This window comes from Microcaecilia unicolor, chromosome 9 (assembly GCF_901765095.1).
Source record: "Microcaecilia unicolor chromosome 9, aMicUni1.1, whole genome shotgun sequence".
In the NCBI taxonomy this organism is placed as follows: Eukaryota; Metazoa; Chordata; class Amphibia; order Gymnophiona; family Siphonopidae; genus Microcaecilia; species Microcaecilia unicolor.
Genome location: NC_044039.1, coordinates 41,580,302 through 41,596,522, shown reverse-complemented (window position 1 = coordinate 41,596,522; position 16,221 = coordinate 41,580,302). Strand labels below are relative to the sequence as shown.

The 16,221-nt window shown below is 40.8% G+C and overlaps 1 protein-coding gene across 1 annotated transcript in view; it reads left to right on the top strand.

Moving 5' to 3' along the window:
- CACNA1C (calcium voltage-gated channel subunit alpha1 C) overlaps positions 1 to 16,221 on the top strand; it is a 1,308,019-nt gene that overhangs the window by 100,235 nt on the left and 1,191,563 nt on the right. The window contains 2 exon segments of the mRNA XM_030214166.1: positions 9,596 to 9,919; positions 14,763 to 14,866. Of these exon segments, the coding sequence (XP_030070026.1) occupies positions 9,596 to 9,919; positions 14,763 to 14,866 (428 nt within the window).

Sequence of the window (16,221 nt, the reverse complement as noted above, 5' to 3'; positions counted from 1 at the left end):
GCATTTCTGAACATATGCTCTTTGGAGTTTATATGCCTGTGTATGAGGCAAGTGAGCTTCCTGAAGACAATATATATCTGCTTGAACCCCCACATATATGATAAGGTTCTCAGCCTTTTAATAGGATGATTCAATCCATTAATATTTAAAAGATTTTAAGTCTACCTGTCATGTTGATTGTGAAGCTATATAGTTAACTGAATTCATCCCATTCCCGTCCCTTTTGATACCACTCTCCATTCTCATCACAAAGGGGGGTGGGGTGGGGATGGAGAATGATGAATTATATGAAAATGGGGAATACAACTGTTAGGGGATATTTGAATTCAAGGGAACTATTAATAATAAACCACTGAGTGAACAGAAGGTCACCATGCAGCTTGATTAGGGGCCTGTTATTGGCCTGAGGTACAGTCTTTCTAGTCAGCAATCAGTGCCAGATAGACTGTTCTCCAAGACTTTTATTTCATGCTGGAATATCTTAGGATCCAATATTTGCTACTTAAAATAGGATTCAACATAGCAGCATATCATTAGCGCTTACTTTCTGTTTTGCAGGCAGGCTGATTGTTGTTTATATATATACTAGTAAGAAAGGCCCGTTTCCGAAGAGCATGAAACGGGCGCTAGCAAGGTTTTCCTTTTCCTTCCTGTCATCTTAGTTGCAGCTTTCTTCCCCTCCCCCCACCTTCCAGGCGCAAGTTGTTTGGGTCGTTTGGTCCGCCATGACACGTTTATTTTTGCTGTTGGTGATTCTCCGTGGCTTGTGGCTTCCCCGGCCCGCCGTCGATGTCATCGCGTTGCGTGACTGCCTTCCCCGCCCCGCTGTCGAGGATGACGTTTTTGTTTTTTTGTTGGCGATTCTCTGAGGTTTCTGCATTCCCCACCCCACTGGTGACGTGATCGCATTGTTTCCCCGCCTCGCCGTCGATGTTGCGCCAAACGTTGTCATGACGTTGTGACGCGAGGGCGGGGCACACATCGTTGAGGGTGGGCAGGGGGACATCTCGTTTCCTGGAATGTGCTCCGCCCTCCTCGTGATGACGTTCTGAGGGGAGGGTGGGGCACAGGACGCCTCATGCTTTCGTTTTACAGCTATGGGCAAAACGGATATCTCTGGAGCCTCACACTTCCGGTTTGGAGCGGTTTGGAGGCTTCATTTAGAACGTTGGGGTCGCGAATTATGTCCGGAAGGGGTGTGGCTGAGGGCGGGTCTATGAGTGACAGTGAGTTGTGCATGAGTGAGAGTGAGTGAGCTGAGAGCCTAGCCTTCAGTGTTTCCCTCCCACAGAGTGAGCTTCAGAATGTTTCCAGGTGGGCCACCCCAAAAATTAAATACTTAGGAATAGAATTGCACGCCAACGCCATAGATTCTATTCATCATAACTCCGACTTAATCTTGAAAACCCTTAAAGCTTTGCTGCATTCCTGGCATCCTCTACACTTGTCCTGGTGGGGCCGGCTTGAAACTATTAAAATGATGATATCTCCAAAAATTAATTATATCCTCAGTATGCTTCCGATCGTCTTCCCCCTTCTATTCTACTCACAAGTTGACAAATTATTATCTTCCTTTCTATGGTCAAATAAGCCTCCAAAGATTGCTTTGAGAAAACTTAAATGCACCAGGGAAAAAGGCGGAGTTTTATTTCCCGACTTCCTCACTTATCATAAATCTTACATTTCACAGCAGGGGTGCAGATGGTTCTTCCGCGCTTCTGAATACAAGCCCATGTGGCTGCAATTGGAGGAGGCCATGGTAGCTCCTCTCACTTTACCGCTTCTTCTTACTGCTTCTTCATTTCCATCACATAGAGTTAATCAGATTATAGTCTCCACGGTCAAATGTTTATTGGACCTCGACAAATTTCAAGCAATACCTCTCAGTAAGTCATCACATCAGTCACTTTGGTATAATCCGCATATCTTAATAAATAAGGCTCCATTCTTTTGGAAAGAGTGGATAGATAAGGGAGTCTTCTATCTGTCTGATATTGTTAATGCTGATAATAGTTTTTGGTCCTTTTCTGAGGTGGTATCCAAATTTTCTCTACCTCCTACTATGTTCTTTCAATGGATGCAACTTACTCATAGTGTGAAGGCATCTGTTGAGCTGGCATCATTGTCATCTCGGCTGCCTTCTTTATTTGCCAACGCCCAGACACTAGTATTAGCTGGGCACACAGCTTCATCTATTTATAAAATTTTTATTAACGCAACACACAACTTCAATACTGCCCTTCAACATAATTGGCAGCTTGATACAGAGTCTGTGGTAGATGAAAATATGTGGTTCTGTTTCTGGTCTAACGTTATGAAACCTCTTTCCTCTGCAGCGGTTTTGCAGTCTATGTTTTTTTTATATCATAAAACCAATTGGACTCCTCAAAAACTTGCTACTGCTGGCCTGAGCTCATCAGACAAATGTTGGCACTGTTTGCTGCAAGTGGGTACTTTCTCTCATATGCTATATGAGTGTCCTCTGATCTTTCAATTCTGGAAGGCTGTTTGGAATATTATACAAAAACGTTTGCCCATAACTGATGACCTGACTTATTCAATTGTAATTTTTAAGTCCGTTCATGCAACTTTTGATTTGACCTCCCCGCAATCAAAACTATTGGACATTCTCCTCACTATTGCTCAACGGCATATTTTGCAAAACTGGAAAAACGCATAGTTGCTGAATATTCATTTCTGGTGGAATACAGTCCTGCAGCATCAGAAGTTTGAGCTCGCCATGGCTGCGAAAAGTCGGATGATAGTATCTAAGAAAACAATTTGGTCTATTTTGGACAACTACCTCCAAACTATTCAGGCCACACCTTAAACCAGTACAAAGGACTTATTTGTTAAACACCTGGATTCTTTCCCCTCCTTTTTTCTCTTCTTTCCTTTCTCTTTTTTTTTTTTCCTTTCCCACCTGTTGTGTTTCTTGCTTCCTAGGTTTTTCCATCATTGTTTTCCTGTTATTTGTATTCTTTGAAAATTAATAAAATATTTGGAAAATAAATTATTATAGATGTTAAGCATTGTCTGTAAAAGAATCAGTTGGACCGATAGATGACCGAAGGGTAAAAGGGGCACTCATGGAAGGCAAAGCCATAGCAGAGAGATTAAATTAATTCTTTGCTTCGGTAATCACCGAGGAAGATTTGGGAGAGATACCAGTGCCAGAAATGGTATTCAAAACTGACGAGTCAGAGAAACTGAATTAAATCTCTATAAACCTGAAAGATGGCACAATTTGACAGATTGAAAGTAGCAAATCACCTGGATCGGATGGTATTCATCCCAGAGTACTGATAGAATTGAAAAAATGAATTTGCAGAACTATTGTTAGTAATATGTAACTTATCTTTAAAATCAAGCATGGTACCAGAAGATTGTAGAATGGCCAATGAAACACCGATTTTTATAAAAGGTTCCAGAGGTGATTTGAGAAATTATAGACTGGTGAGCCTGACGTCAGTGCCAGGAAAAATGGTAGAGACTATTATAAAGAACAAAATTGCATAGCATATTCAAAAGCATGGATTAATTAGACAAAGCCAACATGGATTAAGTGAAGGGAAATCTTGTCTCACCAATGATCAGTATTCTCATTGGAGAAGGGTAGATAGTTGGGTTCTCCAGGGGTCTGTGCTGGGACTGCTGCTTTTTAACATATTTATAAATGATCTAGAGATGGGACTGGGAGTTACTAGTGAGGTAATTAAATTTGATGATGACACAAAGTTATTCAAAGTTGTTAAATTGCAAGAGGATTGTGAAAAATTACAAGAGGACCTTACAAGACTGGGAGACTGGGCATCCAAATGGCAGATTATGTTTAATGTGTGCAAGTGCAAAGTGATGCATGTGGGAAAGAGGAACCTGAACTATTGTTACGTGATGCAAGGTTCCACATTAGGAGTCACTGACCAGGAAAGTGGTCTAGGTGTCATTGTTGATGATACTTTGAAACCCTCTGCTCAGTGTGCGGTGGCAGCGAAGAAAGCAAATAGAATGTTAGGTATTATTATGAAAGGAATGAAAAGCAAAAATGAGGACGTTATAATACCTTTGTATTGCTCCATGGTGCAACTGCACCTCAAATACTGTGTGCAATTCTGGTCACTGCATCTCAAAAAAAGATATAGTGGAATTAGAAAAGGTACAGAGAAGGGAGCCAAAAATAATAAAGGGGATGGGACGCCTTCCCTATGAGGAAAGGCTAAACTAGCTAGTGCTCTTTAGGTTGGAGAAAAGACAGGTGAGGGGAGATATGATAGAGGTCTATAAAATAATGAGTGGAGTGGAACGGGTAGACATGTGGCCATCTCTGTATCTGAGAGTTTCAAAACACTCAAAACATCCAAAGAAACTTCATTTTGCTCCAAATTATTCTGACTCTCCGATAAATTGGATGGTAAATAATAAACCTGAGTAAAAGGTAGTAAATTCTTTTCAGGGACCCCCCCACCCCCCAAATTTTTAAATTAAATCTCTTCAACATATCTTTAGGTGAAAGAATTAATACATGTGGACAATTTAAAAAACACAGATTACTAAGTCTAATGAAATTTTCAAACGTCTCAGTTTTGCTCCTCATATTTCCAAAATCTTTCACCTTAACAGTTTGCAGTTTTTGAGTTGCAGCAAAATCAGATTCATTTTAACAACTTGATTAGACAATGTTTGTAAATCTTCCACATTCTTTTCCACTTTTAATTCAACCTCAGATACTTTTTTTCTGTAGATTCAAAATTTGAGGACATAAAGCTTTCCCTAAGTCAGCAATTAAGTTCCAAAGATTATCCAGAATAGGTCTCTCCACCAAGAAAGAAAGAATTTGTATTGCAAATACCTGAGATAAGAAATTCCCATTTGAATCCTGCCCAGTGACTTCAATCACTTCTCCACTAAGAGTTGAAACCGGCAAGAGATCTCTCAGAGGTTTGAAGAAGTCAACCCCCCCCCCCCCCGCCTCATTCGAAATGACTGGCTGAACAGGAGCCTCACACTGCCCTGTACTGGTAACACTTCCTGATTCCCCAGCAGGCAGTCCCAGAAGTGGCGAACTGCTGTTGCATGGGTGTGGAGGGAGAACTCTTTCGTCAGGGCTAAGAGTGGTTTCTAGCCTAGGAGATGCCATGTTCTCCCCTCTCGGCCCAGGTGAATCAAGCAGGCTGCCTCTCAACATTCCTGTAACCCCCAAGCTCCATGCAAAAAGGACCGATGTTTGAAGCAGCAACACACTGGGAGTCTCTGGCAGCAGGTCTGCTTCATCACTTCAGCATAGCGGGAAAAGAAAACTGAGGACACAGACGGAGCCACTGATAGCATGTTAGGCTAATTTGGCCATCTTGGATCTTACTACAAAGTAGTAAATTTAAAATAAACCGGAGCAAAATATTTTTCACTCAATGTGTAATTAAACTTTGGAATTCGTTGCCAGTGAATGTGGTAAAAGCAGTTAGCTTATCGGGGTTTAAAAAGGGGTTGGATAGCTTCTTAAATGAAAAGTCCATATGCCATTATTAGGATGGATTTGGGGAAGATTCGCTGCTTGTTTCTAGGATAGGCAACATAGGATGTATTGTACTGTTTTAGGATCTTGCCTGGTGCCTGTGACCTGAATTGGCCACTGTTGGAAACAGGATGCTTGATGGACCTTCGATCTGGCCCAGTATGGCAACATTTATGTACTTATGCCTGTACTTCAATTAAGGTTGTATTCTTGAACTGCAAATCCCTGTAATCCTGTAGTTCCTTGTGATGGGCTGTTTCAGAGCACTTGTGCAGTTCCCTGTGCCTTGAATCTCCTGAGTTACTGATGCCAACTTGGAAAGTGTGGATGGTTCCTGCTTTGATCATTTTGTGCCAGTCACATAGGAAAAATTAATTACAACTTGATTTGTTTCCCTGAGGTCATACTAACAGACTCAGGAGGTAGAATTGGCATCTGACTTCAGCTGAATGATATTTATCAGCTGAGCTGGAGCATAAACCCTAAGCCACCATCTTGGCTGACCCACCTCCTCCATTTCTCTGTTAATGGTTTTTTTTATCAAAATTGCCCAAGTACTCTATGGGGGAGGGTTTAGCAGCGTGAAATCATCAACAGAGGAAATGGCATATCTGTGGATTGCAGAATATACTTTTGTTGATATTTATGCTGCTTTTTATTTGTGACCTGTGAACATTTCCCAATTTCTGGGACTCCAACCCAGTTGGAAAATGCCTCATCCCACTCATTGCCTTTTATAACAGGAGAGTTTGAAGCTGAGGTCCTCTAGGCCTTCATTCATGATAGTTCTTCACTTCTTCTTTTTGCCAGACCAGACTTATCCAAGCTTAGACCTCAAGGGCTGAAAACAGGCCAGATTATCATTATATCCTTAATGAATATGTATGAGAGAGAGATTAGCATACAGTGCAGGTAGTAAGCATCCATTTTCCTTAAGGATATCCTGAAAATCTGGCCTCTTTGCAGCTGAGAGCTGAACTTGGAGAAGCCTGTACTAAATTGTATGTTGCTGCAGCAACCTTTCGGTGGATGGTCATGAACTGTAGGTCATTTCATTATCTGGTACAACAGCACTGTGGAGATACTTGGTGGTGGTCATTACTGAGTGATATTCAGGCTTCATTTTATCACATGGGTTGTGAGTGTGGTCCAGTCCATTCTCCCCTGGATTCTATATATGGCACTAAAATATCAGTACCAACATTTTGGTGCGGATCCAAGATGCACATGTAACTAAATTAGTTAATAAGCTATCGAGTATAAATTAATGGGCCTTAACAATCATTAATTGCACTTAATAGACACTAATTTGGATTTGCGCATGCATCTGCTTGCATTCTACTCTGTAACCCCAAGCGCCTAAATTCCTTAGCGCACAACCAAAAGGGGGGGTGACCAGGGGAGGAGCATGTCAGGGGTAAATTGAAAATTTGCGCTTATAGAATAGTACCATTTATATGCTGAAATGCCATGAGTTGTGGACCAGCATTTACACCAGGTTTCAGCTGGCATAAATATCGGTGCTCAACATTAAGCGTGAGAATTGGCTCTAAGCTTTCTTCTAGAAAGAGAGCTCATCTCTATTTTACAGGTTACAGTAAAAAAAGAAAATGATAATAGGATTGAAAATTAGGGAAAATGCGTCTCTGAGCACTTTTGTGAAAAGTAAGTTATAGAACCCATATTGTAATAGTTAAACAGCTCAGGGGCTGGTTTTCTTTCAGTAATAGGAAAATCCATGAATTCACAGATATATTGAAAATTAAGACAATAAAACAGAACTCAACGTTCACTTTGAAGTTAAGTTAGAAGGGTTAGATAGTATTTACGTGAACAAAAGGTTAGTTGAGGTGTACAACTGGGCATACACCTGTAAGTAATAATTTTAGAAAAGCTGATATACACAGATTTCAAGAGGGCACATCCTGGGCACGGTGTGGGCAGACTTTTAAAATATACATGTACATCTCATATATATTTCAAAAGATTTCCCTGTTAGAAAATCACTCATAAATGTAAGCTAACTGTTCGTTTGTACATGGGGTTTCAAGGAGTGAGTGAGGGGGTAATTGTGCTTGCCTCTTTGGCCTTAAAAAACACCTCAAAAAGTCAGAAGTTTGAGGTTTAGAATGCGGCTCCTTAATTAACTTCCCTTGAACGTGCAATTTGCAAAATCTGGCACTTACATATGTAAATAGTGGTACTTATATGTGTAACTCTTCCTGCCACTCTTTTTTCAACATGTTTTTCAGTAACCTTGTTAATCCAGTCTGGATGATGCATTTTGGAAGTCACAAAGACATTTCTTAAACTGTGACGCAAATATTACTCCTTTTTCTGCTTTCTGAAAACCAGGATTACTTGAAAAGTACCGTATGCCTACAGCATGCTCTGAGCAAAGTGTGCCCAAACAACCAGGAAGTCCATGCATTTTTAGTTTATTTATTATGATTTATAAAGTGCCCTTATGATAGACTTGGACATCATTAAGTATTTTCTAGAACGCGTGTGTATGGTGTATATGTAGAAAACACAATGACGAAAATAACCCAAGGGTTATTATGTAAAGGGTCAAATTGTATTATATAGGTGCTTTGGTCACATTTCACCTAAAAATTCTACATCAGGGATCAGTGGTTATTCATGAAATCAAAGTCATAGAGTCTTCAAAATGTAAATGTCAGAACAACCACTGGCCTACAGCACCTGTATAAATCTGCCAACATTTACATTTTGAAGACTCTGTGGTCGATATTCAAAGCGATCTAAGTGGCAAGGAGAGGCAGTGCTACTGAATATCAGTACTAACTGGCTAAACCTAAAGCGAACAGAAGAAGGGCTTTACGGTGTGGAGTTGGGGAAGAGCTGGCAGTTATGTAGGTGCCGGCAATATTCAGTGCTGGTGCCTGGTTAGCTAACCAGGCAGATGGGACCACATAAAAAGCAGTCCTGTCATTGCCTGGTTAGCTATCTGGGCACCGGCACTGAATATTGGCTGATGCCCAGATAACTTCTGGACAGCAGCTTGAGTAGTTTCTGGTCCCTTATCCCTCCCACAGGAAGACAAAAAGAGCCCCCAACCAGACACCCCCCTGCCCTATAGTCCCCCCTCCCCCGAGCCTACCCTTGATAGTTCTGCTGATCTAGTGGGTCCTAAGGGCAGGAATGATGCCCACTTGTTCCTGGCTGTCATGGCTTTGGTCTCAAAATGTAAACTGCTCAGACATTTTATGATGGGCAGTACACAAATACTTAATAAAGCTGAAACTTGCCGTGACCTCTAGTGGCAGTCTTATGGCTGCCACTAGAGGCTGTAATGGCTACTTGAGGCTGGAACTGTGACAGACAGGAGCCACTGGGCATCACTTCTGCCCTTATGACCCCTAGACCACTAGGGCTATCAAAGGTAGGCTTGGGTGAGGCCTACAAGGAGTGTGGGAGGGTCAGGGGCTTTGATGAGGGATTTTGTTGTCTTTGGCGGGGAGGAGGGCAGAGGTCTCAGGATCGGGAGGGAGGGTGGAGTCAGAGGGGTGAGGTCACCTGCTTCTTTCAAAATTCAGCCGGGGCCCAAATAAGTGTTTTATGTGGGTCCCAACTGAATTTTGATCAGGACTTACATAAGATCTAACAGCAAGCATATACTGGCATTGCATAGATATTTAATGTCTGTGCCTGGACATGGCCTGACATCGAACACTGGGGCCTAATTCTACCAGTTGTGGTCAGCCTTAAAAGAAAACTCTGACTGCTGCCAGCTGAATATTGACTTGTCTAAGATTTTGATTTCATAAACCTCCACTGACCCCTGATGCTGCCTTTTTAGACAAAATATAGCCACACTGAGCATCATAAACCTTGGAATTGTAACTTTGGACAATTTTTGGTGCTTTTTCCTCTGTTGCTCGCAGTTTGATACCTACCTCTTTGCTTGTGTTGGTCTATATAGGTGCTCTATAATGAATGATATGTTTTGTAGGGCAAGGAGACAGTTGAGGCTGGCACACAATAACTTGTATTTTAACTAAACTAGAATGCTTTATCTTTTGCTGCCCTAACATGCACATATTTTTACCTCTCCTTTAGGTTCCAACTATGCGAGTCCCCGTCCAGCCCTTGCCAACATGAATGCAAATGCAGCTGCAGGTCTGGCCTCTGAGCACATCCCTACTCCAGGGGCAGCCCTGTCATGGCAGGCTGCTATTGATGCTGCCCGGCAGGCCAAGTTGATGGGCAGTGCTGGCAATGCAACAATTTCAACAGCTAGTTCTACACAGAGGAAAAGGCAACAATACGGGAAGCCGAAAAAACAGGGTAGCGCTACCGCTACCCGTCCTCCTCGGGCACTGTTGTGCTTAACACTGAAAAATCCAATCAGGAGGGCCTGCATTGGCATCGTTGAATGGAAATATCCTTTTTTTCAAGTATTCATGAAGGCGTCAAATACGTTTTAATGTGTGTTATGAGAAACTGTCAAAAACTGAGTCATGTCAATATCTGATGACCCTAAGTATGGACAAAAAAAATGAAATGGATAGATTGATATCCCCCTGTTGTAAGATGGCTTCCTGACTGCTCTCTTTATTCATGCAACCTTTTTTCCACTGGCAAATAATATTAAATATCACTGACAAAATAAATCTCTGCTTCACTCTAATGGTTACAAATAATATGGCAGATACTTAAGAGGATGGCCTTGCCTGCTAGAAAATTCAAGGTCTGAGTGTATTTATTTCATTAAAGAGGTTTTATTTTTCGGGATTAGATGCTGTTCTGTTCTGTTTCCAAAATGATTTTGTAATCCCCAAGGATATGCACACACATTTTTCATTTAGATTTCTTTTGGAGGATTTATATTTTCCTTAAAACAAAATAAAAAAGACTTATAAACCTTTTTTTCTAATGTTGCGTAGTGTAATCCTCTATTAGCGTTACCATAGTAGGTCTGCAAACTGGTTTTGAATAGTTAATATTCAACATATATCAGGGGTTTTTAACCCAGTCCTCAGGACATATTTAACCAATCAAGTTTTCAGGATACCCACAATGAATATGCATGAGATAGATGTGCATAGAATGGAGGTACTGCATGCAAATTTATCTCATGCAAACCTGCCTGCTAGGTGTCTCCTGAGGACAGGGTTGAGAATCCCTGAGCTAAACTAATACAAGACAGATCCAGCAATGTAGAATACACATTTATAAGACATCATAACAGGGACAACTCATAGGGCCCTCTTTACTGAAGTGTTACTTGAAAAACGAATGAGTGCTAGCTGCAAAACCTCTGTGTTAGCTATTGGTGGTGTCGCCACCCGATTCTCATTCACTTAAAGCTGCAGATGCGTCATTACCACACATTAACTGCATTGCAGATAGAGTGGTGCAGTTCATCATGTTATCTGCTGTATTAATAGTCAACAAATGCTAATTACCTCCATGTTAACTTTAAGGCGTAGACCATTATTATAATTATTATTAACATTTGTATAGCGCTACCAGATGCACGCAGCACTGAACACCTGACATAGAGAGACAGTCCCTGCTCAATAGACCATTTCATTATATGCCTCTTTCTGAGTTAACGTTAACAACCATATCAAAGCACTGCGGAGTCCTTTTACAAAGCTGCAGTAAAAATTGACCTGCAGTAGTGTGGGCGCATTTTTGAGCGCGCTGGGCCTATTTATACCGCGGTTGGGAAAAAGGCCATTTTTTAATGGGCTGGGAAATGGGCGTGTGCAAAAAATTAAAATTAGTGCACGCTTATTTATGGCCTGAGTCCTTACCGCCAGCCATTGACTTAGCAGTAAGGGCTCATGTGCTACCCGTGCAGTAACCATGCAGCATGCGCCATCATGGCTGCGCTACCGATTACCGCCAGGAATGCCCCCCTCCCGTAGTAGAAAATAGGAAAATATTTTCTACCGAGAGATTCAACGCACGTCAAACTCACAATTACCACTGGGGGCATTCGCTACCCTGGTGGTAGTGCCGATTTGGTGCACACTACCCTCATGTTGGACCTCCAGCGGCTTTGTAAAAGGGCCTCTGTGCTAACATGGCGACTGTGATGTTAGCACACACTAACTGACATATTAACACCTAACATAGCTTAGTAAAGAGGTTCCATATTTGGAACACAGAGAGATCAATATTGAGCCATTTGGCGAACGTGTAAGGTAAAACAGATACATTATTTTCAGCGGAGTTGGCCATCCAGGTGGAAATACTGAAAATGCTGGCATAACTTTAAATGATACCATTTTATTTATTTAAATATCTCTAGCCTACTTTATGTAAGAAACTAAGGGGCACAGTTATTAACATGGGCTGCCTTTAAGAAGTGCTATTTTATCACTAACTTACGCTATTTTAGCACAGGTCACATTTTATGCACTGAGACCTAGTTACTAGTAACTGGGGTGAACATTAAAATAACACATCTTAATGGTAGCCTACACTGATAATTTCCCCCTATGTGGGTTACGATTTACAGTATATACAGATTTAACAAATTACTGATGAAACAATAAATAACACCCCCACCACCTTTTACAAAGCCACACTGTAATGCCGACACAGCTCATTCACTTTGAATGGGCTGTGTCGGCATTACCACACTAACAGCTGCTAGCGTGGCTTTGTAAAAGGGGGTGGGGAAATAACATACAGTAAAAACAAATAACAATAACAACAAATAAGAAGATTTCTCTTTATAAGCTTCTCAGGGGGGATGATATCAACATGGGCTACTGTTAATATGTGTTATTATATAGCAAGCTAAACTTCAGATAGAAGGTGATCCCCCTCCTGTGATATAACAGATAAATCCAAAATAATGGGAGATCCTATGTAAAGATCGTGACTAGCTGCAACACGAATAATCTATCTTATTTTATAGAGGAAAAGGCCCCGAGAAGCCCCCAGCTTATCAATTTATGGCTTTGGGGTTGGACTTCTTCATCATTGGCCAAAAACCTCAAAATCCGACAATCTTCAAATTCAATTTTATAGGTAAAGGAGTAACTTAGCTTATCAGTCGTCTCCTTTCTTAGATGTTCTTCCAAATTGTTCCTCCATGCACCTCAAATCCTGACCACGGCCAACGATGGCCAGCGTTTCGTCTAACTGCCTCAGGGTCCGGTGGTGTGCATATATCTGATGCAAAGAAATAGGCATTAATGTGCATAAAAGTAACTTTTAGATAGATCAAACGTTCAATTGATCTCACTACCTCTGCAAGGGTGAATTTCTAGAAGACACATTTACTTGAAAATGGCCGCCCGTTTAAGCTAGTTACATCAGACGCCTTAATGTTAGCAGGCCTATCAGTGCTTCGCTCTGAAAAGTGCATGATGTAACAATTTGGAAGAACATCTAAGAAAGGAGATGACTGATAAGCTAAGTTACTGCTTTACCTATAAAAATGAATTTGAAGATTGTCAAATTTTGAGGTTTTTGGCCAATGATGAAGTCCAGCCCCAAAGCCATAAATTGATAAGCTGGGGGCTTCTTGAGGCCTTTTCCTCTATAAAATAAAATAGATTATTCGTTTTGCAGCTAGTCACGATCTTTACATAGAATATGTGTTATTATACCATTAATCCCAGTTATTAGTAACTAGGGGGCCCTTTTACTAAGGTGTGCCTAAAAGTGACCTGTGCTGGTGTAGGCACATGTTTTGGACATGCGCAGGTCCATGTGCTCAGTGCACCTGGAAAAAAAGGCATTTTTTGTGCCGACATGCAGCAAAATTAAAACCAGCGCGTGACCATTTTTGGGCTGAGACCTTACTGCCACCCATTGACTTAGTGGTAAGGTCTTACACGCTAACTGGGAGGTAAGCGGCCAGTGTGTGTAAACTGCTGATTACCACAAGGTAAGCACCACACGGTAGAAAATAGAAAATATTTTCTACTGCGTGTTTTGGGCACGCGTCAAAAATGGAATTACCACCCACGGCACGTGGTAGCGCCAATTTGACGCATGTTGGACACGCATAGGCACCTACGGACCTTAGTAAAAGGGCCCCAAGGAGTCACTGCATTAAATGGGACCTGTACTAAAATAGTAACAGTTAGTGGTAAAATAATATGTCTTAGGGGAAGTTATCAACATGGGCTATTATTAAGGCGTGCTAACAAATTGAGGGACCATTTTACTAAGCTGCACTAAAAAGTGACCAGTGCTGTTCCCAGTGCGCTGAGTCCACATTTAGCGCAGCAGTAAAATGTCCCCATTTTCCATTCTTGCCCTTTAATGGCTGCACGCTAATTCCTCATTTGCTCTAATTGGAAACACATGTTAATTTGTAAATTAATGTATGTTAAATCAATTTAGCACACAACTGCTGCTCAATGCTCACATATACTTTTAAAGCCACAAAACCTTCAAGCATACATTTCAACGGCCTCAGCGGCGACTCTTTTCACTTGAGCACATAGGCTCATGGCTCCAGAGCCACTGAAGATTCCTCTGGGCCCGGATGATCGCGTCCCAACAGGAGCAGGAGAGGGAATGAATTACTATAGCTTTACTAGCAACCTTCTAACTAAGATATTTATCACAAAATTAAGACTGTGCATATTGTAAATATTAGGAGATAATTACCTGATACCCCAAGAGAGTCATATTCACTAAAGGTTTTCCTCCAGTCTCTGAATGGGTTCCACACTAAACAAATTGCACAAAATCTTGAGAGTCATTACAGCCTCTATTGCACTTCCTCCTGCTTTCACTGTCTTTTTATACTTTTACTGTCTTTTTCTCTGTAATTTGGAGGGAAGGGGTTGGTGACACCATGAAAAAGGTGTGTCTTATCCTAGCTGAAGGTTGCAAATCTGGCAATTGCAGGTTGAGAAAGCAACCAGAATACCTGAGAGAATATGGGAATTAAATTTAGCACAGCTAAAAGGGAAAGGGAGGGAAACAAAATAAAGTAAACCCCAATATAAATAAATAAAAGGCAAAAAAAAAAGTTTAGAAGAATCCATGTTTACTCTGGCACGCGACTAGCCTACACTGCCTTTGACATATTAGGGAGAATCTTGGCTCAGACCTGTTGAGAGCACTTTAAAAAGGCAGATGTTTCATTTCAAACTATAAAGGACTTGGAATGTTTTGTTTAAAGAGAACTGCTACAAATCTTAACATTTTTTTCTATTTTTCTTATTTATGAATGTGTGAGTATGTGGTTTTTTTTATATATATTTATTTTTTTGCAGAATTTCCTTAACTCCATTCCTCAGACCATTTGAAATAATTATTTTACTGACTATTTTTGCCAATTGTGTGGCCTTAGCTATCTATATCCCTTTCCCAGAAGACGATTCTAATGCCACCAATTCCAATCTGGTAAGTGCATGCTGGTCTTCTATTTGCTTCCAAGCCTGGTTTTGCAGAGCACCGATTATTTGCGGAAACATTGAAGTGGTGAAAAGTATTCAGCGTTGAACACATTATATTAGTAGGAGTTCTCCATTGTGTTTTGCTGTCTCTTTGCACTAGCTTTTAGATGTATTTGTAATGAAAGAACCTTGAACTTAAATGCTGTTATGTTTTTAGGAATGAGGATCTTTTACTAAAGCTTAGCTCGAGTTATCTGCAGCAGGGCCCATTTTATTCCTATGGGCCCTGCTGCAGATAACTCGAACAAAGCTTTATGAAAAGACCCCCATAATGAGCCAGATCTCCACAAATGCTGTGTTTATGCTTATTAGATGAAATATTTCTGGAACCTTAAGAGCAGGTCCCTTTTTTTTCCATTCCTTGATGTGCTGACATCTGTTATTCATGTGTTGTTTTTGTTTTATTAAATGATATGTTTGAACTGATGCAGGCTTTGTGTGTGATACATAATACAGTAACTCTGTCATTCATAATTCAGAGGTTTTTAGTTTTGAATAGTGTAAGCACCAGAATTTTGTGGCAATATTGTCCATGGGGGGAGGGGGGATTCCCCTAAGCTTGGTTACTATTGGCATAGCATAAATTCATAGCAAAGGGTTCAGCCCGGTGTGGGCATGATATAGAAAACTGCACTGGAATTACTGGACTAAGAAGGTAAATGAAATAGTGGTGAAGCAAGCTTTTGTTTTGTTTTGTTTTTTAACTTGTAAAATGTGTTGATTAATATTTATAGAACTGTGGTAAGCTTCTCAGTGTAAACAATTATCCCTCTGTCTGAGCAGTTTTAGGTGAAGCAAGTTTGTTGAATCACATCTGTTGGGACTCTGCTCAGAACAGAATCACATCTTTTTCTATGGTACAGGAGCACTTACTGTCTCCTACCCCCCCCCCCCCCCACCCCCCCACCTGCTAGCTTAGGATTTTGTGTGTGGTTTATGCTGATTAGGTTGATCAAGTCTGTTGCAAATTTGTCAAAAATTCCTGTGAATTGAGTAGCAATTGAACACCCCAAATTGCCTTTGTGTTCAGAAAACTGATATTTTACAGTGAACACTCAGTACTTTTGTCTTGTTAATATCTTTAAAATTGCCTCAGACATAGATAAACTGAATTTATGTTTTGCGTCTTACATACCAGTAAGCAAATATGCAACTTGTTATGAGAAAAGATATGGTGAAATGAAAGAATAACTAGATTGCTATTTGGTTCTGGCCTCGTTATACTGGACAAAATAGTGTGTAAGTGTGAAGTATTTACTCTAACACTGTTATCAGAAATTGTATACTCAAGGAGTGATACAG